The 22,442-nt window shown below is 41.5% G+C and overlaps 1 protein-coding gene across 1 annotated transcript; it reads right to left on the bottom strand.

Annotated features, from left to right (window-relative positions):
* Positions 1-874: 874 nt before the first annotated feature.
* RBM24 (RNA binding motif protein 24) lies at positions 875-22,247 on the bottom strand. The gene is made up of 4 exons (XM_066622788.1): positions 21,881-22,247; positions 20,851-20,974; positions 16,614-16,668; positions 875-3,388 (listed from the first exon to the last, which is right to left on the bottom strand). Exons 1-4 carry the CDS (start codon positions 22,046-22,048, stop codon positions 3,040-3,042), a joined length of 696 nt encoding a protein of 231 aa, XP_066478885.1. The 5' UTR covers positions 22,049-22,247; the 3' UTR covers positions 875-3,039.
* Positions 22,248-22,442: the final 195 nt, after the last annotated feature.

Raw genomic sequence — 22,442 nt, 5'->3', positions numbered from 1 at the left:
CAGCAGCTGAAGATCCACCACAGGATGCATCAGAAGCTATGCTGGCGCCACTGCATTGCTGTGCGGGAATTTAGGTAGGATTAAGCTTTTAGCTCTTTCTTGATGACATTTCACTATCTGAATGAGGTCTTTCTACTCTAGCAGAACTTTGGCCTGACTGAGGTTATAATACTTGGTTCTTCCCAGGTGTGTTACTTTTTAAAATCTGCTATCCAATAATCCTTTGTATGCAATTGGTTTTATTGAATTATTATTAATCCTGTTGGAAAGCTGTTTTAGCTTCTGTAGAAAAGGGAGGGTATAAATAAAAGGCAGAGCATAAATGAATTAGCAACCACTGCCTTGCTGGAATAAACCAAGCTCTATCTATTATTAATTGAGATTCATCTCTTCACCTAACCCCAAAGGGTTCTCAGGGCAGCCTGCATTCTGTTTCCAGCAGCAGCCAGCCAGATGCCTTTGGAAATTGACAAGTAATGCATAAAGGCCATTCTTTGTCTACTAGTGTATGTCAATATCTTATGTCTTACTAGTATACATCTGTCTGAATACCGGTTCTATTTTAGCCTTCATGAGGAAATAGATGGCTCTAAAAACAAACCTAAGTTGTTCATATTTAGTAGCCAATAGTAATCAATTTGTAATAGTAAATTCCACAAGTTCATTATTCATTGTACAAGGAGATACTAGAGTCTAAAAACTTTAAATTGATAATACAGTATTGCCCAATTTGCTGTATATGACACAATCCTTCACTTGTCCTAACTTGCATCTTTGAAACCACTGGCAAAATTATTATTCTCACAATAAAGGAACGTCAAAAAATTATTTAAGACAATCTGATACATGAAGAACATGTTTTTGGCAAAGTAGATTGGATTCAACAATATTTTTATTTTTTTTAATACAAGTGTATAGATTTGAAGATCTTAAACATTATAAAGCAATATACACAAATAACATGCACATCAGTCATGTTATCTACTTTTATAACACTGGCTAGTATTCAAAATACTTAAAATAAATCCAGTGACATTGGATGAAGTCCATAAAAATGCTATCCTGTCTTCCCTTGTATGAAATTGTTCAAGTATAAAAAGATTCCAATACAGTGTAAAATATTAAATTCCTCTTTAGGTCAAGAATAAAAATTGCAAGTTATTGCAGTTTCACAGGACAATGTAAAGCAGCATTTCCTAGCAAGGAATAATAGTTGAGCTACACAGAGATGAAAATGAAAACTACCATGTTTTTTGTAAGAGAAAATACTGACAAACCACCCTAAACACATTATGTGGATTATTTTATGGGAGCTTATTTCCACATAGTGTGTTTAAGACTGGGGCTACCAATCTCCCATATGCCTGATTGGGACTAGGTCCCATGAAAGTCCCATTGGGACTTTTGCCCAATTACACATTACTGTTGTATCACAAGCACTGTTTGTGTGATCCAGTTCCATGTGGCACTAGTCGTATCTGTAAATTAGAAACATTTGGACTGGACAAATGTAGTTACTTCCCACATCATCTAGTCAACTCAGTTTCCATTTGCATGACTGCACCTTGGAGGCATGTGACCAGATCACACTCCCATTCCATAACAGTGGTGCATTAGTTGGGCTTTGCTCCTGAGCAAGTGTGTGGAGTAGTAGAGCTTTATGCCCAAATCCTTTACCAGTTCTCACTTTTCCTTGGATGCAAGTTCTACTGAAATCAAAGAGCTTTCTTCCAAGTAAATAGGTTTAGGGTCAAGGTGACAAAGGGAAAAGCATGAAACTAGCATTTTTACGATCAAAACCTTTCAACAAAAAAGTGTTACTACTACTCTTAAAAAGTATACATACTGAATTTAAATAAACGCTTGTCAGCATCTTTAGTTCATTAGGTTAATATTTTATATACTACAGCTAAACATACTAAATAACTTATACCATGAGATGAATACATAATTTTACAGTTTCACATCTAAATTTGTTTTCTTTAGAGTGCAGCATAGTACAACTTTCAAAATAAATATCTTTAAATAGCATTACAATTAAGGCACAATATAACCCACATAGGATTAACTCTTGAAGAACTGCACTCAACAAGTTGTCTCATGAATAACCTGTGTTTTTCAAATAAATATTTTAAATAGGTATTAAATTGTACATAAATCATTTCAAAAAAAATTCCCTTAACACAGTTCTTAAAGGTTTAAATTCAGCAAATTTTTCCTGCCTTTATCTGCAAGCTGTGAATAGATACAATAAATAAAAAGAGAAGGCCATTGTAATAAAGAGCTGATCCTATTTCAGAATCGGAATAGCTGACACTAGCAGTCAAAGTTTCCTAAAAGTGAAACAGGATGGGGAGAGGGATTAGAATGTGACAAGCTCATGAAACGAGCACAAGTGATGTGTTCTTTCCAGAAGGGTCTGTGTTACTGATTGTCTGTACAGCTGTTGCACCCATTAATTCCACACCACTTGCTCCATAGTCCCATTCATACCAAGGACAGATGAGAAAATAACTTTGGTGTCTGTCCACCCATTTCCCAAAAGGCCATGTTCTTTAGTCCTTTCGATGCCCATTATGAGATTGTCCAAAAACATTTTTTACTTCTTCAAAACAAAGTTATGTAGGCCATAATGAAAGTAGCTATGAAGTAGCAATGACAGTCAGTGCTTTCAACATTTAAATAATAGTAATCTTCAGCTTGATACAGGCTACATATTGCTCACCTGGACTTTTTCCCTGATATTGTAAAATGCTTTTATTTTTAAATATAAGCTTCTATTGTTACTTTGGTCATCCTTTCATGATAGAATGACGCTTGTATTGATACTTAAAACTCTTACAATACCCACCCCATAATACTACCCATGATATGGATGCATACTGTAAAAAGACAGAGTGGCATTTGTTTTTGTAATTATTGCATTGTAGCTTTCCTTAAAGCTGGATTAGTTATGGTTAATTGCCTCTTTTAAAACTATTTCTACTGGAAGGCTAGAAGGTAAGAATAGAGGAAGAACTTTATTCAGAAGTCCATTTGCTATTGCATACGGTCTGTTTGCAGCTGCTGTGGCTGGTATTGACCAAAGGCGGCGGCGGCAGCAGCAGCTGCAGCTGTCCCAGGTGCTGCTGCAGTGATTGGCTGCTGAACTGCGTAGCCATAACCCCCAGCAGTGACATACCCTGCAGCAGCTGGGGATGCTGCATAGGGATACTGGTCATAGGCTGCAGCTGCAGCGGCAGCAGCAGCAGCTGAATACTGAGCATAGGCAGCTCCAGTGTAGTCAAGGTAAGGTGTGGTGGAGGCAGCAGCTGCTGTAGGCTGGACATGTGGAATAACTACTCCTGGCTGTACAAAAGCCTGTGGATAGACATAATGAGCAGGGATCCTGTTGAAAAACAAAAGGCACAGTTAGAGCTCACAAGTCAGTCTCACTTCCAGATTCAGAACTAAAAATCAAACTCAAATTTAGTTGTTGTTATGTGCATAGGGTTGCCACAATAACTCGTTTCAGTAGACAAATCTTTCATTTTAGAAGCCAGAGGGCGAGTCATGACTAGAAAATAAAATAGTGTTAGTGCTGACTTAACAGCACTGATCTAAAACACCATACAACCGCATCATTGTTCACTTTAAACTATTTAGAGGAATCTTGAATGGATTGTCAAAAGGAGGAGCAAATGAGATTTTTAATTACCAGGCTGGACAATACAAAATTTAAAAATCAGATATAAATGATGGTTTCTCCTTGCTTTCCACCCCCATTTTTGCTAATCTACTGAGCATTTACAAATTCTTAGTTCCACTGGTCACAGTACAGTCTTTAAACTACATACCAAGTTTAGCTGTGCATTTCAGAAAGCTTCTTAGGACGTTCATATTTGTTTGACCCGGTTACTCATTTTACACAAATATACTGTTCTAGTGAAATAAAGAAGTTTTGTATCGTGGCAACCCTACTTCATTTGCTATGCAGACTCAGCACACATTAATTCCTCTGCAACCTCAGTCACCCTTATTAAAAAAAATTTAAAACACAGGCGACAAAAGGAGTTTAAAATAGAAATTCACAAGTGTGGTAAACACAGCAAGAATCACACTTTTCAAACGAACTATAGTGCAATTCACTCCGTCACAAGAGGCCACTGAGGGGAAGCTACATAGATGCCATTAAAATTCATAACAGTGATCACTAGGTACATGTGCGTCACACTGCTAAAGAGGTTAAGGCCATGAAAGTCAAACCTGCTGTGACATATCAGGCCACTGGTGTCCTGCTTTGTGCCACCTTGTTTATTTCTATACATAGCTTTGGAAGGGGTGGGGAGAGCTGGGACAGGATTATGTTCAGGTAGATCTAATGTTTAATAAAAGCAGAAACATATTTTGAAGAAAACACACCATTTTAAAATAAATACTTAAATATTTTCCACATCATTAAATGTTGGCTTTTTGTGCACTTAGTAGCACAAGCAGACTAATTTTGATATTGGCAGCAATGCTGTCACATCACAAAATATTAATACAGCATTTGTATAGTGCTTTGAGTGCTCCGGTACTTTATATACATTATCTCAGTATCTTCATATACATTATTTCAATACAAAAACTCTTTAAGGCATATCAGCACTATTATAGATGGACAGGAATGGTGATGGCCAAAGCACTAATGGCCTGAGGCCTCCGAGTTTGAATATGGACTAGATGAAATCTGAATCAGGAACTTCCTGCTCCCACTCTTTAGCTGCTAAGCTACATCAGTTCCTCACTCAAAAATATGCACATGGATTAAACCATCATTCCATCTAGAACCAAGATGTATGATTTCCAGATAAGTACCACATTCAGAGCTTGACCTGCTGCTGAAACTGTATGGGGGAATAGAGCACCTCACCCACATGAAGTGCAACTCTAAAGAGATCCAACATACACACAAACACACGCGCACACACACAGAGCTCCAGATGCAGAATGAAAGCTTTCAACTTCTCATGCAATGTCAAAGTTTTCCTTTCCAGCTGTTGCACAGATCAGCTCCACCTGTTCACCCTATATAAATATAGTTAAGGTTTATTAAAAATGTGCTTAAATAAGAGTTACTTGCATTATTCAGTTAAAGTTACAGAGCAGGAAAATATTTTCAGTTGAAGAAGGCTGTCAACTTGAAGAGGACTCTTTCAGCATTTCAAAAGCCAAGATTCATTTGTATAGCAATTAATCACTCCCTGTTCAATCTCTGCAGCTCAAGTGTTGAACTATTAAGCATTTAAGATTAATATTTACATTATCCATCTTGCATTGTCCAGGATGGGAGAACTATAAAGAGTAAGAGTGATACATGGTGGAAAGGGAGGGACAGAGTAACAAAAAGTGAATCTTATTTAGTAATCAAGGGCCTTTATAGCTTTCTTTTAATATACAGTGAATAATAATCCATCACTTTAAAACCACTTTAGATTTCTGATGCCCATCTCAATAATAAACTTGTACGTTTGGTTAGAATGCTTTTAAGCTGTACAAACAGTTCCTAGATCATTTGATTCTATTATTAACTTAAAAATGTATAAATTCTGAGGTTTGCTTCTGCCAAATCTGAAAAGGTCTTTTTATGCATCATGTGAAGGTGAGCTTATCATAGTATCTGGGAAGAGAAACAACCAAGCTACTCTCCAGCTTTTTCTTGTGCACTCTCTCTCTCTCTCTCATGCCAACAGAAGTGCTATCACTATTAATTTTAGGATACTTACATCCTTTTACAAAAAAGAACTTCTAGACAAATATATGAATGTGCCCCTACTTAAGCTCTTGTGATTTGTTTCTTTTAAGCCAAGGAACTAACAGGTGCTGAATTATGAAACTTTATCCCTTTAGAACCTCTTAGTCTACAATATGCATGAACTCTTTGCAGGCGCCCCACCATTATGCCATTTCACACGTGGTGATTGACAGGACAAGCTGCAGTGGGTCTATTTTTGATCATCTGTCATGCGACAAGAGCTTCCAGCTGAGTAAAATGACTTTATAAGGCCAAAGTAAACTTCCATCTGCTGGAAAGGCCAACATGCAGAGATTGCCATGATACTAAAATACTAGCTCCTTTTATGCTCAGTAAGGTCAAAAGGTTAAAGAGCAGTTTCCCATTATACTGTGGAGGCATTTTTATTCAACAGTTTGAGGGGTGTTCTTCTAAGCTAAGGTATTCTTTAGCATATGGCAATAGTAGCATTAGAATTATACACAAACTGTGATTCTTTAAAGAAAGAAGGAAGTTTTTCTTTGGTCTGTCAGAAGAGCATGAAAAACCATTGTGACCATGAAATGTTTTTCTATGGGATTAAGTCCATTCATTTCAATGGTGCTTACTTTTAAATGTGTTATGGAATCTAAAGTGTAGCCCAATTACTTGCTTATATACTGAGAAATTGCACTGAATTTGGTGGAGATTATTCCTGGTAAATGAACATTGTATACTTGTCCCAATTTTATATGATTGCATTAATTTAAGCATTAATCTATTTCTATATGGTGAGAATAAACATCACATATATTGTTGACAAAATCTGCATAACATAAGGAATACTGAACACAGAAATAGAACCTAAAGCACAGTACAAATGTTAAAAAGTATAAATATTCTTGGTTTTATAAAAAACAAATTCTTAATTATGGCCTTTTCTAGTAGCCGGCATACTGTATTTTATTTAGGACTGAATGTAAATAATCCCCTTCAAAGACTGAGTGCACACAAAGAAAATATTTTAACTTGCATTCTCACTGCAAAAAAAAAAGTATAATTTGCATTTTAAAAAAATAATTACACTTTCTTTCTACATCATTCCAGGATTTGGGTCTATTAACTAGATGTTTTTAATCACAATACTAGATCTGTTTTTCAACACGTCATGTGTGTCTACCACCACAACAATTGCTTGATAGCTCAATCCTATCATGTGATTTATGGCAGAAGGACAATGCAGTAAATTGGTTGCTGACAATGTGCAGAGCATGTCAGAGGCTGCCATTTTTGAGCTGCAGCCACAGAGGGGTGGTAGCATCAACAGCCCACTGCTGCAGGTAGAAACCTGCTCTGGTGCAGGTAAGCTGATGTGGGCAATGGATTGTGGGTGGGAAGGAGATGGATCTGGTAGTAGTCATGCATACCAGATTTCATTCCCTCTTTTGAAAACTTCCCCACCCCTTTACCCCTCTCCGATACATGCCACCAAAATAGGTGGCGTATGTTCAAGGAAATCCTTAGGTGGCCTGAGGGTTTACATGGAAGTAAGTAAGTGTTTTTTACTTGCCTCCAGTTTTCCCCTGCCCCACAGTAGCATGCAATGTGCACCTTTTTGGCACAGCTGCATGGCAGGGGATAGGATTGGGTTCTAACACTGTTAGGAGGCAGGCAGGCAGCCTCCTGTTAGGGTGCAGTGGTACCAAAATCATCCCCTTCACCTGAGTAGAGGTATAGGGGCCACAATGGGTATCCTCATCTATTTTGCTGGTGCAAACTGAAGGAGCTTTCTAGGCCAACATGGAGGATAGGGTACAGCAGAGCAGGGTTCTGTAGGTCCTACCCCACCCCGCCCCGGTCCCTTCCCTCACTCTGCCCCTGACCTGGAATGCTTCCCCTCCCACCCAAGACCCTGCACCACCACCACCTGGCGCCTTACCACTGGCACTTCCCCAGCGTTGGCCTCCTGGCGCTGGGCACAGAGCTGATGCTCCATGCTCTCCTACTGCCATAAGCATACTTTATGGCATCCAGCACTGGTACTGGAGCTCAGCACCAGCACTGGGAGAGAAAAGGATTGGGCTCTTAGTGTGAGCTCAGTTACTAGTATCATTTTGTTAGTTGGCTAATCTTGGGTCCAATTTTTTCCGTTACTGAACACAATGGGAGCATTTCCGGTGGAAACACAATCAGGTCTCAGACAAATGGATTTCTGATAAGTCATGGAGAGTTATACATTAAAGCATACACAAAGAAACATTTCACCACTGATATTAAGTGAAGAATGAGTGGCATGCAGAGAGAGAAAAACAAGCCACAAGAAGGTTGAAAGTCATTTTTCTTGAATTTAAAATTACTTCACTAGCAGCTTTAGTGTCAATCAGTCAGTTATTTAAAATTATTGTATTCCATCTTCCTCTGTCACAAAGGAGGCACTCAAGGCTGCTGACAACATATTAGAATACAAAATAAAAGGAAAATCAATAATTAAAGCAAGAAACAAAGAAAACTGCCATAGTAAACAGTAATCACATCAGGGGAAAAAATCAAAACATTAACTAAGAAAAACAGAACAGATCAAACAAAAGCAAAGGCCCCAAAGGCAAAGGAGACCAGAAATGTTTTCAGTCCCTATGAGAACAGTGGAAGCACTGAAGCCAGTCTTACATGCAGGGAAAAGGAGTTCAATCACCTGGTATTTTTTAGACTTTTTAAAGAATAAAGTATAAAATGTGGGCAAATGATTGAACATTTTTCCAAACATGGCACTTTTGTGCAACATAGTAGCTGTTTTTTCTTTCAGATGATTTCCTAATACTCTTGACTCTGTGTTGTCCCACTATCACCAATTCATTTCACTTTTTAAAGTGTATTACAAAAAAAGGCTTTCAATTTTTTACAAAACACCAAAGTATCTAGTTAAAAAGATGCTGTTTGGATTCCCTTATGTTATGCTCCCTTTGCACAAGGACATTCCAGGAAATAACAAAAGGTTAACTGAGTCAGCCTTGTGCACTGCTGACCCCAATTTACAAGGAAGGTGGGATGGACAAGGATTTAGTAGCAGATTTTAGCAGACACATATGACCAAAGATAAAGCGAGAAGGAGCAGAAAACACACACAGTGGAATTTGCATTGGGTACACTGAATCCTACAACCACCCTATTTTCTTAGCAAAAGGACAACAGAATGTAAAAAGCACCCAAGAAATGAGGGAGCACATTGGATAGCAGGATATGCAATGTCAATAGAAGTAGATAAATATGGTGGAAAGGAATGAAATACAAGCATATATTCATGGCCATCTTGTCTTCTGCACCCTAGGGAGACTGCAGGACCTAAAACAGGTTATTTTCTGAAATATATGAAAAATATGAAAACATTTTTCAAATTTGTTATGTTCTGGGACAAAGAAGGTAGAGAGGCAGAGAATGACACTCAACTGATATTTATTTTGCCCCTTCTAGGGGTCAGGTTAACAAACAGAAAGAAGGGTTACTGTCACCCTTTAGGTTTCTTTCATCCCTGAGTCCAGTACCTTCTCACCCTGAAAGCAGGGCTTGTCATGCTCTTTGGCAGCACTGATGGGGAGGGGTGGAGGGCCCAACTCACTCGCCGATGGAGGACAGCTGGATTTCCCTCTGCAAGATCTACCAAGTCAAGGGGCAGTGGTTTGCTGCAGGCTTGGCCCTTCCTTGGGGGGTGTCACTGAATGTCAATGGTCCCAATCCAGGCTTCCACCCAAGAAGTCACTCTAGGTTGGGAATTCTTTACCCCCATGTACCTGAGTTAGTGACCCCTGGCTCCTTGCTTCTTTTACCTTGCAGAATTCCTTTCTTCTTCATCTTTATCCTGTGGACTCAGCACTCCCCTTTTACCTCCTGGTCCTTCGTTCTCTTTCATCTCTCCACTTTTATTCTAACTGTTTCCCTCTAGTCTCTGCATCTCTCTCATTGCATCCTTTTGCTCTCTCCACCTCAACTACTGGCCCTGCCCCTCTTATGGGTTGTTATCTGTACCTCTGTCCTTCATTACCCCAAACAAAGGCATGGGGAGCTTCACCGGTTTGCTTCCCCTCTCTCCCATTTCCCGATTGGCTGGCGCTCAGCAGTGATATCACTGCCTTGCACCATGGCATCTGGCTCTTGACCAAGTTCCCCTATTCCAAACCAGTCAGCTGCGGGGTGAAGCACAGCTCACAAGACAGTACAAAACTCTTTTCAGAAATGACTCTCTCATTTTAAAATGGATACCTAGCATTAAAAATTACATGAACATGAACTAAAATTCTGATGGCTACGCAATGATTTCCAAGGCGTGAAGTAAGCCAGAGGTTCTTAAATGTTTTCTGTACATGGCGCCCTTAGTGTATTGGTAATTTTTCACAGAGCCCCTACAGTTCTGCAGTTGGATTTCTCTTGGAAAATTAAAATATCCTGCAGCACCCCTGTGAGTTCTCTGCAGTGCCCCAGGGCGTTGTGGCACACAGTTTAGGGACCACAGAATTAAGCAATAGTTTTTGAATTACCGTAAGTCATTTCTGTCCAATATTGCATATATGCAACAGGGATCAAATGTTTACACCTGTGGGCTGGGCAGAAATGGGTTAAATATAGTTTCTTCTCAACCTGACTGTAAGGACAGTTCAGAAGGCACTAATATCTGGCTTTCCGGTGAAGCAATTCTATGGGAAGTATAAGCAGGTCCTTTCACTATACCCAAGGTAACGTAAACTATTAATTTAAAAGTGTCTTGTCAGATGAGTGGGTCCACAGCAGACAACAGCTGCTGAGGACAAAATACAGCAGATGCTCCCTTTTCTACTAATACCAACCTCCTGCACTCTAGAAATAGCAAGGCATTAAGAAAGAGCGCATTCTCAACTCTTATTAGCAAAAAGCATGGTAATGAGGCCCACACTGGCATGTTATGCAAAGGTATTTATTCATATACTACAGGACAGATACTATTTAAAAACGAATTAGTCTGAAACAGATGCTTCTCACAGGGGTGAAATACAGTATTACTAAACCTTTGGCATCAGAAAAACAGTAAATCATTTTGAAATGATTTTAAGAGCATTTCCCAGTATTCATGACCTCAGTACCTCATACATTTGTAAGGCATTCCCAACTTAGGGTGCAATCCTAACCCCTTATGTCAGTGATTTCCAGCACTGGCATAGCGGTGCCAATGGGACATGTGCTGCATCCTGCAGTTGGGTGCCACTCATGGAGGCCTCCTCAAAGTAAGGGAATGATTGTTCCCTTACTTCAGAGCTGCATTGCCCTTATGTCAGTGTTGGAAAGCACTGACATAAGGATTGCGCCCTTAGTTTGTTCTAAAATCTTAGTAACTTTCTTGTAATTATTACGGGAAGGTGCAGGTTGCTGAAGAAAGACTTTTTAACTTTTCTTCTGACACTGCGTATCACAGAAAGAGTGGCAACAGAAGTTCATGGGCAGCGTCGCATGTTCTGATCATTTTATAGCATAGAATTAATATGACAAAAGAAGACCTCATTCACCCAGTAACATTTCATTTTCCACATTTTTTATACTGCCCTTCCTCCAAAGAGCTCAGGGCGGTGTACACAGCTGCTCCCGTCCTTTTATCCTCACAACCGTGTGAGGTAGGTAAGGCTGAGAGAAAGTGACTGGAGCAAGGTCACCCAGAAGTTCCGTGGCTGGGGGGGGGGGATTTGAACCTGGATCTTCCAAGTCCACCTCCCAAACCACTACACCACCCCTGGCACTCCAATAGATGGCTTAAAGTTGGTTCAGTTAAGAGTGAAGAAGTCAGAGGCAAACAGAAAAATCAGTGGTTTTAAAACTAGTTAAAATGGAATATTAGAACTGAAGACAAATGACAACTGTCTAGAATTATAAATGCCCAACACAGTGGCAGGATATAAATCTAAAATAAAAATAAGCTACTGGTAATTCAATTTCAAGTAAAACAAACCCTCAATTTAACAGACTTTGGGCATTATCTGTTTCTTTAAAAACTAAGGTCGCAATCCTAATGAACTATCCAGCACTGACATAAGGGCAATGCAACTCCAAGGTAAGGGAACAAACATAACCTCACACCTTGAGGAGGCCTCCATGACTGCCCCCCAACTGCAGAATGCAGCACATGCCCCACTGGCACAGCTATGCAAGTACTGGAAAGTTGGTTAGGATTGCACCCTAATTCTGATTTAATGGACTTAAGAGTGCAATCCAGACCCATACTTGGACTTGCGCCGGCCCAAGTGTAGTAAAAGTGCCATACAGCACTTTTCTGCCACTTGAAATGGAGTTAGGCTGGCACATGGACATGTGCTGGCCTCCCCACGCCATCCTGGGCCCCAGAGGACGGGCGAGTTGCGTTGGCCGAGCTCAGCCAATGCAGGGGTCTGGGGAGGGCAGGGAGGAAGCAGAAGGGAGGCATTTCGGGGCAGATGGGGGAGAAGGGCCAGGATCCAGTAGTTCTGCTGGAACCTAACCCCGTTCCCGGGTGGCCCAGGGCAGCCCCAGGCTGCTTGGATTTGCGCTACCTCTTGAGGTGGCGCAGATCCAAGTAGCCCCATTGAGGCTGCTGTGGCTATACCCAGGGTAAGGGGAAGCGATTCTCCTGTCTCGGGCTGAGCTGGTTTCAGCCCCAATCCTGCCTCGGATGCAGTGCAGGCCTGCTGGCCTGCCTACTCTGAGGCAGGTTAGGATCGGGCTGTTAAAGCATTAACAGCATTCAGCATTCCTTCCACCAGTCTGTTAAACTGAGTGTTCACTGTATGTCACAATTTCAAAGTACATCTAAGCAGCCATGATCAGGTGTGTTCTTATGCAAGTTTCCCTGGACTCAATTTCAAAGTACATCTAAGCAGCCATGATCAGGTGATAAGGTGTGTTCTTATGCAAGTTTCCCTGGACTCATGTTCCACCGAAATCATAATTGTATACTGGGTACCTTAAACGCCGCAGAACCCTGATCCTGAAGTTTTTGTGCTGGTGTCATTCGCTTCAATTCAGCAAATCCTTTTGACCATCAGAATGCTAATACGCCTGTGGTGTTTCCCAAAACCACCAAAGAAACCAAGAAATGCATTCTTACTCACTTTGGTGATGAAGTAGGTTTGTAAGCACAAACCACCACACACAGGGAACTACCCTATCCAGTTAAGAAACTGATAGAGCACATTTGCTCTCAATTTGATGATTTTTATTGTGACATCAACATGTTATTATGACCCATCCCATTGTGCTACTCTTGTAACTGGTAAAAACCCTCCTAAGCTCTCATGTGCTAATTCTGCAAACCTTCGGTCAATATACGAATGGACAAAATATCAACGTTTTCTGTGTTTGTGGGTTGAGCTTTCATTAATCTCTGACTATTTTGTCTCTGTAACTTCCATGCCCCCCATGCCTCCTAATTTCATATAGGTTGGGGAAAAACATAGTGGGGTATAAAAGATTGTCCTTTCAATGCTCTACTGTTTATTAAGGGATTCCCTTACAGTTTCTTTACCAGCTCCTCTCACAGTCTCTCTCACCCTTTCACCTCTCACTGATGTTCCATCTTCACACCATGCAGGGGCCATATGTTTATCTGCCTACAGGGAGGTTCTCTATGTGCATAAGGACAGTTTGTTTAGGAAACTAGGGCAGCGGTTCCTGAACTTACCTTGGTCATAACGCCTTCTTCCACAGCACTCGGTCACGGCAGTGCTGTGATGTGCTCCCCCAAGATCTCATGCAATCCTGGTTGGCCAAGATGGTGGCACCCATCTGGTTGGCCAAGATGGTGGCACCCACTGTAAACATCCCATTGTATTCCAGTGAGTGCACCACAGCATAGTGTGGAAACCACTGCTCTAGGGCAGGGGTCTCCAAACTATGGCCTGGGGGCCACATCTGGCCCTCCACAAGATTTTACTTGGCCCTCAGCAACTAAAAAGATTTGTTTTCTTAACCATGCAGTGGGACATTTAACACGTGCAGTTCTGTCTGCCACACTCCTTTCCGTATGGCCAGAGTGGGATCAGTCAATCTAATCCTCATTTCCAGTCACCTGGGCCATATGCTTCAAGACCCTAAAACCATAATTATTCAATTATGGTTAACCTCATTCATGCTAACAAAACAAATCAGGTTTCTGCATATTGACTTTTCAACAATGCCATAAAACGATTGCAGTGAAGAAACAGCATTTTTGCACATGCGCAAACAAATCGTAACAAACTGGGTTTCTGCAACAGTTCAGGCAGAGACGGTGTGCCATGCATTGCTCTCCTCTACCCTTTATAAAGCTGGTTTTTTTTTGGCCCACAAAATTATGTAAAATATATGATGTGGCCTTCTACTGAAAGTTTGGGGACCTCTAATCTAGGGCACTGCCTAGCTAAGGCTCCACAAAAGTTTGGATTTTCAGCATTAACAGACACCCCTTCCCTCCATTAATTAGCACAAAAGAGGGTTGTTTCTGGTTCCAGGGGATAGGCCACTGACTTCTGGGATGCATGCATACAGCCCTCACCCTTCTCTGTCCTACACTTCTTTCTCCTGCTGTACAGACTTCACCTTGTTTCCAATCCTGCCATTTCTAAAGCCTCCTTCCAAGCCTGCCTGCCCTCTTCCGCTTCCCACCCTCTTCCGCCTCCTTCCGTTTCTCCTCCCTGCTTCTTCTTTTGCAGTACCTTCTCTCCTCTGATCCACCATTTCTGCTGTCCATCCTTTTCCCTTATCTCCTAATCTTTCTCTTGTTCTCATCATCATCTTCCACCACACTTCTCCTCCCCTCGCTTTCCCTACTGGCTTAGCCTTAAATTTCTCCACTCCCAGCTGTGCTCCCAATCAGTGAAATCATAGCCAGCTAAGGTGCTGGCTGGGTCTCATGAGACTCTGTCTCTGAGCAGTGACGTCAAGGGCAAGCTGGCAACACAGAAGCCCCAATTTGCTGCCATTCTCCATGGCGCGAGGGAGTTCTGAACACTGTACTCTCCTTCTCCCACCTCAGTAGACTGGCTAAGTTCCTCCTACCATAAAAAAAGAGTTATTTTTTTCGTCATCTCAACCATTTTATTGCTATAAACTAGTCATTGTATGAAGATTATGATTACTTGTTGGTTAAAAATAATAGTAAGAGTACAGGGGAATTTTCTTTAAACATAGAAAGAAAATTCAGGCTGTTCCTAATTATTCATAGGCTGGGAAAATTAAAATAAACCTATTCAAACAGATGGTAAGCCTTATTTGAAGTTCTCTGCCAAAAGAAAGCATGATATAGTTTAGAAGGAATCATTAACACAATTTCAAGCTACCAAATAGGTAGTTACATAGCACTCGTGACTTACAGCCCAATCCTATCCACACTTTCCTGGGAGAAAGCCCGATCGACTATAATGGGACTTATTTCTGAGTAGACATGCATAGGATTGGGCTGTTAAAAAGAACTGCTGCCTTCTGGGGCTGCTTTCATTTTAACCTGAACAGTAGATAAGACAGGGAACAGAAGCCTTCTCCTTCCGGCCATGTATCCCTCAAAATACGCCCCCCCCCGCCAACATCTCTCCCCCTGTGGGAGAAGCTATAGGTACACTTATCTTTTCCTCCATGGAAAAGAAGGGGGGGATTGAGTGAATAAATGGCCAAAGGGAAAAGCAGCCTTTTATGCTATTCCTCTGTTTAAAATTTGCCATTTTTGTAACTGTCCAAAAACTTGACATTTAGTCAGCCAATCAACAGTGCTGCTGCAGGTGTCTCTTGATAATAAATATAGTACTGTATTTCAAAAACTATAAAATAATTTTGTATCCTATGCTTTCTTTTTAAGTATTTTACTAATACATTTTGGAATGTGTTTCAGCAAGGGTTAAAAAGGTGACAGCATAAAGGAAATTCAAGCAAGCAGACCACGTCCTACTTTTATTTTTACTTAGAAAATAAGAAAGCAGAATAACTTTAAGAGTAGCATATGATTTTAAGGAAATATTACATATTAAATCTAAAAGAGAATATTTTTGAAGTTTCTAACTGGAAAGCACAAGTGGACGCACATTGTTAATACAGGGAGCTCCACACCCTTCCCACAGAACAAAACCAAAACTGTAACATGCAAGCAATGTTGATTTTTCTTTTTTTTTTTAAAAAGAAATTTTAAAAGTCACACAAATTTAGCACTCACTACAAAGTATGGTTAAAAAAAAAAAAAGAAGTCACAGGCTACAGCTCGAAAGCAAGAAAAAAAGTCCCTTTGCTCCCCATGGCAAAGTCAACACTTTTCAACAAAACCCAAAATTAAAAGATCACCAAAAACTTTCACTACAGCTCTTTCCATTAAATAAAAGCACACAGTTTAGCTATCAACACCACTTCATTACTGTAATAAATAAAAAAAGCACACGGATATCTACTGACTATATAGAAAAACATACATGCATCGTTAATCACCATTTTAGCTTGTTTGTGTGTTTGAGTCTACTGGTTACAGAGTTTAATTCCAAACAGAACTATTCCACCTCTTATCATCATATCCTTCTCATCAGTTATCTTAACTGTAAACGATCCCTGTCAGATTAGAAAGAGATAAATAACATTGAGTCAAGCTGAAGAAAAATACTGAATGGGGCACAGTGGCTTGTTTATAAAAGATACACCTTCATGTTTTACCACATGATCTTATGAACTGCTTGAGTACAAGGACAACATGCCTCTTACACCACTTGACTCAGTTACAGTAGTGATTACGGGAGTTATCAGTGAAGTGAGGACAGTGATGGCATTTTAAAGCTGGAAATTAAAAAAAATACAATTTTATTGCCAATAGACAAACTAGAGGCCATTAATATATATGTGTTCTCTTTCCCCCATGAAAACTAATTTAAAGGAGACTTACCCAAAAGGTCTCTGTATTAATGCTGGATGGAGCTGCTGTACACCAAAGGCAAAACCTACCAACAAACATATCATGTTATCTATATGTGCATTCTGCCACTGCATTTTTATACTTACTCAGCAAAAACCTTCACTTATACATTCTAGTAAATACTGATTTTGGGTCATACAACAGCACATGTTTTGAATAGTTTAATAAATCCAGCTCCATACACAGTACAGTGATCTTTTCTCCCATTCATTTTATAATGTTGAGCAGTGTTACTTCTTGTATACTGCTACAGCTCAAGGCAGATATAACATTCACAATCTTATAATCTTGACAGCTGCAGGCTTGTGCACTTCTTCACACTCTCATGGGTTAAATTCATCCACTTTTCATGCTTTGATTAACTTCAGTATAGGGTTATATTTTCATCAGAGCCAACCATGTTAATGTTAACCAGGTTTATTCTTAATCAGAGCTTGAAGTGAGTTTGCAAAAAGTTCAATTACAAGGTAATTTCAGCATTCATTTGATTAGTCATTGCTGGTGCAGAAACAATGCCATGTAAAGCAAAACATGGATGGGACAGAAAAATCCTTCCAGAAAAGTAGCAAAAACAAGAGAGTTTTCAGACCTTTAGCATGCACCTGATCTCCTAACTATAGGTTAAATAAAAGTTTAAGTTACCAAGTTGTTAGAACCCAAACTGTACTTTTCAGTTGCTTGCCTGCTTTCACTTTCTACCTTTAGCTTCATTCCTGTCTCCGCAGTGCAGTAGCTTCCAGAAGTGAGAGCAATGATAATGACTACAGTTTGTCATTTCAAACACCATACCAAAGCATAGTTAGAACAAACCATGATTCGCAAACCTATTTCAAATAACAGTTTCTGATTTTAGTTTATCAGCCAATCATAAACCATGGTGTGTACATAATTAAGCTTCCTTAACCATAGTTTGGCATCATGACTGAACTGAGCCACTGTCTAAAATCCACTGTCTTCATCCTACATACAAGTTCTATAATTCTTAAAGAAAGGTATTACCCTAATCTGGTGTTCAGATGTTTGGCAAGATGATCCACCTAATAGTATTAGGGCCCAGTCCTATCCAGTTTTCCAGTGCTGGTGCAACTGTGTCTGTGAGGCGTGCACTACATCCTGTAGTGGGGCAGCACTCACAGAGACCTCCTCAAGGTATGGAAACATTTGTTCCCTTACCTTTGGGCTGCATTGCAGCTGCACTGGTGCTGGAAAGTTGGATAGGATTAGCCCTTAATCAGTTTCTTAGTACTTAAAATACATAAGCCATTACCACTAACACTACATTCATGTTGACCATAATTTTAATAGGTTAGACAAGTGTTTTCTATAGGCTGGTGGACAAGAAGGAGCAGGGCTTTTGACATATGGTTTACTTTCTGTTGAAATTTTGTGCTGTACAGCCATTTGATTTTAGTCACACTGCTAGTGACTCTACAAACTGTGCATTCTCTCTTGCAATAAGGCTGCAATTTTAAACACCCTAACAGCCCACTCCTATCCATGTGGTATGCCGGCGCAACAGCCTCTCTGTTGGTCTATGGAGCACTGTTGCCAGTACAAGGTCTGGACGGCCTTGCACTGCCAGCAGTGCCCCAGTGACCTGCCACCAGTAGGTTTCTCCTGGTGGTGGATCAGAGCAGGGATTAGTTGGCGGAATCAAGGGGAGGGATCTCGGCAGTAGAGGCAGCTTATGTATCCTGAGCCACTGTTCAGAAAATGACACGTTCACTGCAATGCTTCAGATCTTTTGCCGGTGTAGATCTGAGGAGTCTCACATAGGAAACTGTCCAGATATAGACAGAAGGGTAGTGTTTTTCTTTACTTAACTTTTTTGACCGGCCCTGCCCTGGCTGGTGTGCAGGATGCAGTGAATGCTGTGTCAGCAGTCCTGCATAGCAGCATGTGATTGAATTGGGCCATGACTAGGGAGTAAGCTCTACTGATCCAGTGGGATGTATTTCTGAGCAAACATGTTTAAAAGATAGCACAGTAATAGTCCTAAAACAACAATCACCTTGATTTTAGAAATTAAATATGGAAATGTTGGATTTGGTGCACTAAGCGCAAGCAGGCAGGTTGTGGTTAGTTGCAAGGAAAATGCATGCCACACATGTTCAAAGGCTGACCTCTGGCACTAAAAAGAGGTTCCGCCCCTAGGGCTAAACTCTAATTCAAGTTAGAGCATTCATAGTTTGCATCCTTTCAAAACAACCACAATTAGCATGCAGTCACATGTTAACATCATCATCATCATATTGAGTTTAGCAAGACCACACAGTCAAGAATATGCACTGTTCTTCTTCTCAACCTAACAAAATATATTCTGTAAAATGGAACTTTATTATCTCAAAGAAATTGAACATGGCTACTATTCCACATGACCACTGCAGCGTATACCAGACAAAAAAGCTGGTAGCCATCTGCATAGATGGCAGTGAGTGAACAAGCAAGTTGCTGATACAGGGCCCAATCCTATCCAATTTTCCAGTGCAGCTGTGCCAATGGGGTATGCACTGCATCTTGTGGGGAGGCAGTCACATTAAGGTATGGGAACATTCGTTCCCTTATCTTGCGGCTTTATTTGGCTGCACCAGTGCTGGAAAACTGAACAGGATTGGGCCCACAGTCATCTTTCTTCAGCAGATACTGTGTGTTTGCACTGATGTGTCCAATATCACAGAAGTACATTGTACAAGCGATCTGCCATTCAGCAAGCCCTCTGCAAAGAAGTCAGCTTGAAAACCAGGCGTGTGTGTGAGACTAGGCACTTATAGACATAAAAGAAAGTAGAATGAATCTTCAACCAACTTCAGTTCAAGTAGAGCTTTTGGCTTATGAGATACAGCACAGAACTATTTTTGTTATCTGTTACTAAAAGGAGGGCAAAGGAAGACATTGCTGAATTTAAATCAATGTACAACACAGGATACACAGAAAAAAACCTCCTCTACGTACACATCCCTTTGTGCCCACTATTCATAAACTTATTACACCTTCAGTTCTATACATACTTATTTGGGATATGTCCTATTAAGTTATTAGAGCTTACTTGAAAATAAGTTTTGAGAAAAATGCTATGGCGCACACTAATACAAGATAGCATGGTTTTTCAGCTTGCTCCCATCCTTTTCTGGGATACTTTTTACCAATCATCTGATTGGTGAGGGGAGGAGCTACCAAAACTCCTCAGACAATTTGGCTGTGTGCACTCTGCTGTTGTGCAGAATCTGTGGCTCAAGGTGGAGATATTCAAGACTTTTAACAAGGAGCAGTTTCCCCTCACTTTTGGCAGCCCCTTCTTCCAGCTACTGCTTGCAGAGTGAATGCAACCATACACCTGAGAGGGAGTAACCCCCAACTGTTCTTCATCTCCTGGTTGTGGATCATTCCACTTGTTCCAACAGATGACCTTCTGGCAAGTATCTGATCCCCCTCAACCCGAAAACCTTCTTGAGTATATAGCTGTAGGCTTAGAGGGCAGCAGTGTCACTCTGACAAGCCAATCATACACATTCATGCTGGTGGATCTCTCTAAAGTGCTACCATAATACAGGTTTGCGCCATTTAATGATGGGGATATGTTCTCCCCATCGATTAGGTTGTTAAGCAGACATTCCACCCAGCCTAGTGCCTTTGATGTGTAAACAAACACTTCCTGCCAGACACTTGCTGGCTGCACAGGCTACTGGAAATAGACTGTATTCTTCTTTGTATTAAGAGCCTCCTTGTTGTGTAAACAGGCACTCTGCTACAGGCTATGGGGGACCTGATTGCCTCATTAATAACCTCTATGTTGTGGTTTGACCACTGTCATATATGCGGTCTGTTGTTAAGTGGCGCATGCCTGTAGTAGATTCTTATAGTGATATTTTGGCACACACCCCCTTGGACAAGTACTGGCTAGCATATGAATCTTAGAACTTGGAAATTCACAGTACAATACTAAGCATGACTACTCAGAAGTAAGTACCATTGTGTTTGATAGGGTTTACTCCCAGGACAGTGTGTACAGGATTGCAGCCTTAATTTTGTTTTGTTTTGATAGAATTATGTTTCTTTCAGAAATGTTTGGTCACAATCTCAGTCCTCCACCTGCTTATTACAAATCTCTATCCACTGATAGAGATTCAATTTACATTTTCATTTTGTGCTTTGAGTGAGCCTGTTGAGCTGGCTGAATTGGCCAGGGAGTTGACGGAGTTTTTCTTACCTGGCTGCATTATTCTTGGTTTTGCTCCTAGGTACGCTAGGTTCACATTAGCCTTTCTGCCATCAATGATTGGATTAGGATCTTTGCAGGCTCTTTCGGCAGCTGCTCGGTCAGCCATGGTCACCTTGACAATAAACAAACAATGAAAGTTATTAAAACTTGTTATATTCAAAGGAATTCACAGATCCCAAAGTTGTGCTTCAGCATATGTTGTGTAGTAAAATATTGTGATATGCAATTGAACTGAACCCAAACCTTTCCAACAGATTCTTTCAATTCTCCTCACCCAATTGTACAACACCGTAACTTTAGTTTGACAATGAAGCAGAGACTAATCCCAGATATCAGCTTTCTTTTTCTTAAAAAGCCTTTTTCAATTTACTGCACCATGACACTGGAATTTTTGAGGCAATGAACACCCACTTACACTCCAGAGCATGTGCTGCAACAGATAAAAATACTAATATGCCATATCAGCCTGTAACCAGCTGGCTACATCCAAAGCCAAAATTTCACTAGCAACTTTTCATATATGTCAGTATGATGCGAATCTCCTCTGAAGGGCACTGTACAGCCCAGAAAGAGGAAAGAAGCCCTCAGAAGGATCAGTGCCTTTGAGAGGGAAAAGAGAGCACCCGGGAGTTTAACTTAGAGCTCTACTCATGGGTGAGAGATCTCCAGAAAGAGATCTTTCCAGCTGGCAGGCAGCTTTTCTAGTCAGTTGCTTATCAAAACTTCCTGGAAGTTTCAGGCTTTCAATCAACTAAGCCCCATTGATAATGGGACTTACTTCTGAGTAGACATGCATAGGATTGGGCTGTCAGGCTGCAATCCGATCCACACTTCCCTGGGAGTAAGCCCCATTGACTATAATGGGACTTACTTCGGAGTAGACGTGCCTAGGGTTGGGCTGTTACGCATGTCCCTGACTAGACCGCCATCCCCTTGTGGGGAGCTGGACCCCACTGCCGTCACTGCCTGGGGAGCAGGAGTCCCCCCTCGGGCACGGGCTCCCGTCCCTGCGACTTACAAATCCGTATCCTCGAGACTTGCCCGTCTGCCTGTCGGTGATGACCACCGCCTCCTCGATCTCCCCGAACACCTCGAAGTACTTGCGCAGGCTGGAGTCGGTGGTGTGGTAGGGCAGCCCCCCGACGAAGATCTTGGTGTACGTGGTGTCCTTCTGGGTCGTGTGCATCTTCCCGGGTCCGGGACGCGCCTCCTGGGCTGGTGCGGAGAAAGGGCTCGAGGAGTTCCGCGGACACGGGCTGTCGCAGGCAGAAAGGGAGGCTGGCACCGGCCGCCAAGGGGAGAGCGCCGGGCCGGCCTCAGGCAACTCAGTGCCCGCACCCGTGTGGGCTTTCTCTAAAAGCCACCAGGGCCACCCCGCGCCCGCCGCTCCGCCTCCCGCCAGCCAGGGGGAGGGAAGCCGGGCGGAGCCGCTCGGGCTATTGGCCGATCGGCCGCCGCTGTCACCCAGCCGTTAGGAACAGCTGCAGCGGGCCTGGAGAGCGCGCACGGGAGGGGGGAGAGCGCGGAGGGCCGGCCTGGCGAGAACCCCGTCCACGTGCGCGCCGGAGGGCTGGGGGTGT

The sequence above is a fragment of the Tiliqua scincoides genome, chromosome 4, assembly GCF_035046505.1.
Source record: "Tiliqua scincoides isolate rTilSci1 chromosome 4, rTilSci1.hap2, whole genome shotgun sequence".
Lineage (NCBI taxonomy): Eukaryota > Metazoa > Chordata > Lepidosauria > Squamata > Scincidae > Tiliqua > Tiliqua scincoides.
Note: the sequence above shows the minus strand (reverse complement) of the source record. Positions and strands in the feature narration are given on the sequence as shown.

Coding starts and splice junctions, on each gene's coding strand:
- RBM24 (XM_066622788.1), bottom strand. CDS start 22,048: ATGCACACGACCCAGAAGGACACCACGTACACCAAGATCTTCGTCGGG. Junction 16,669..20,850: donor ACCAAGAATAATGCAGCCAG/GTAAGAAAAACT, acceptor GTTTGTTGGTAG/GTTTTGCCTTTGGTGTACAG. Junction 3,389..16,613: donor TTAATACAGAGACCTTTTGG/GTAAGTCTCCTT, acceptor GTTTTTCAACAG/GATCCCTGCTCATTATGTCT.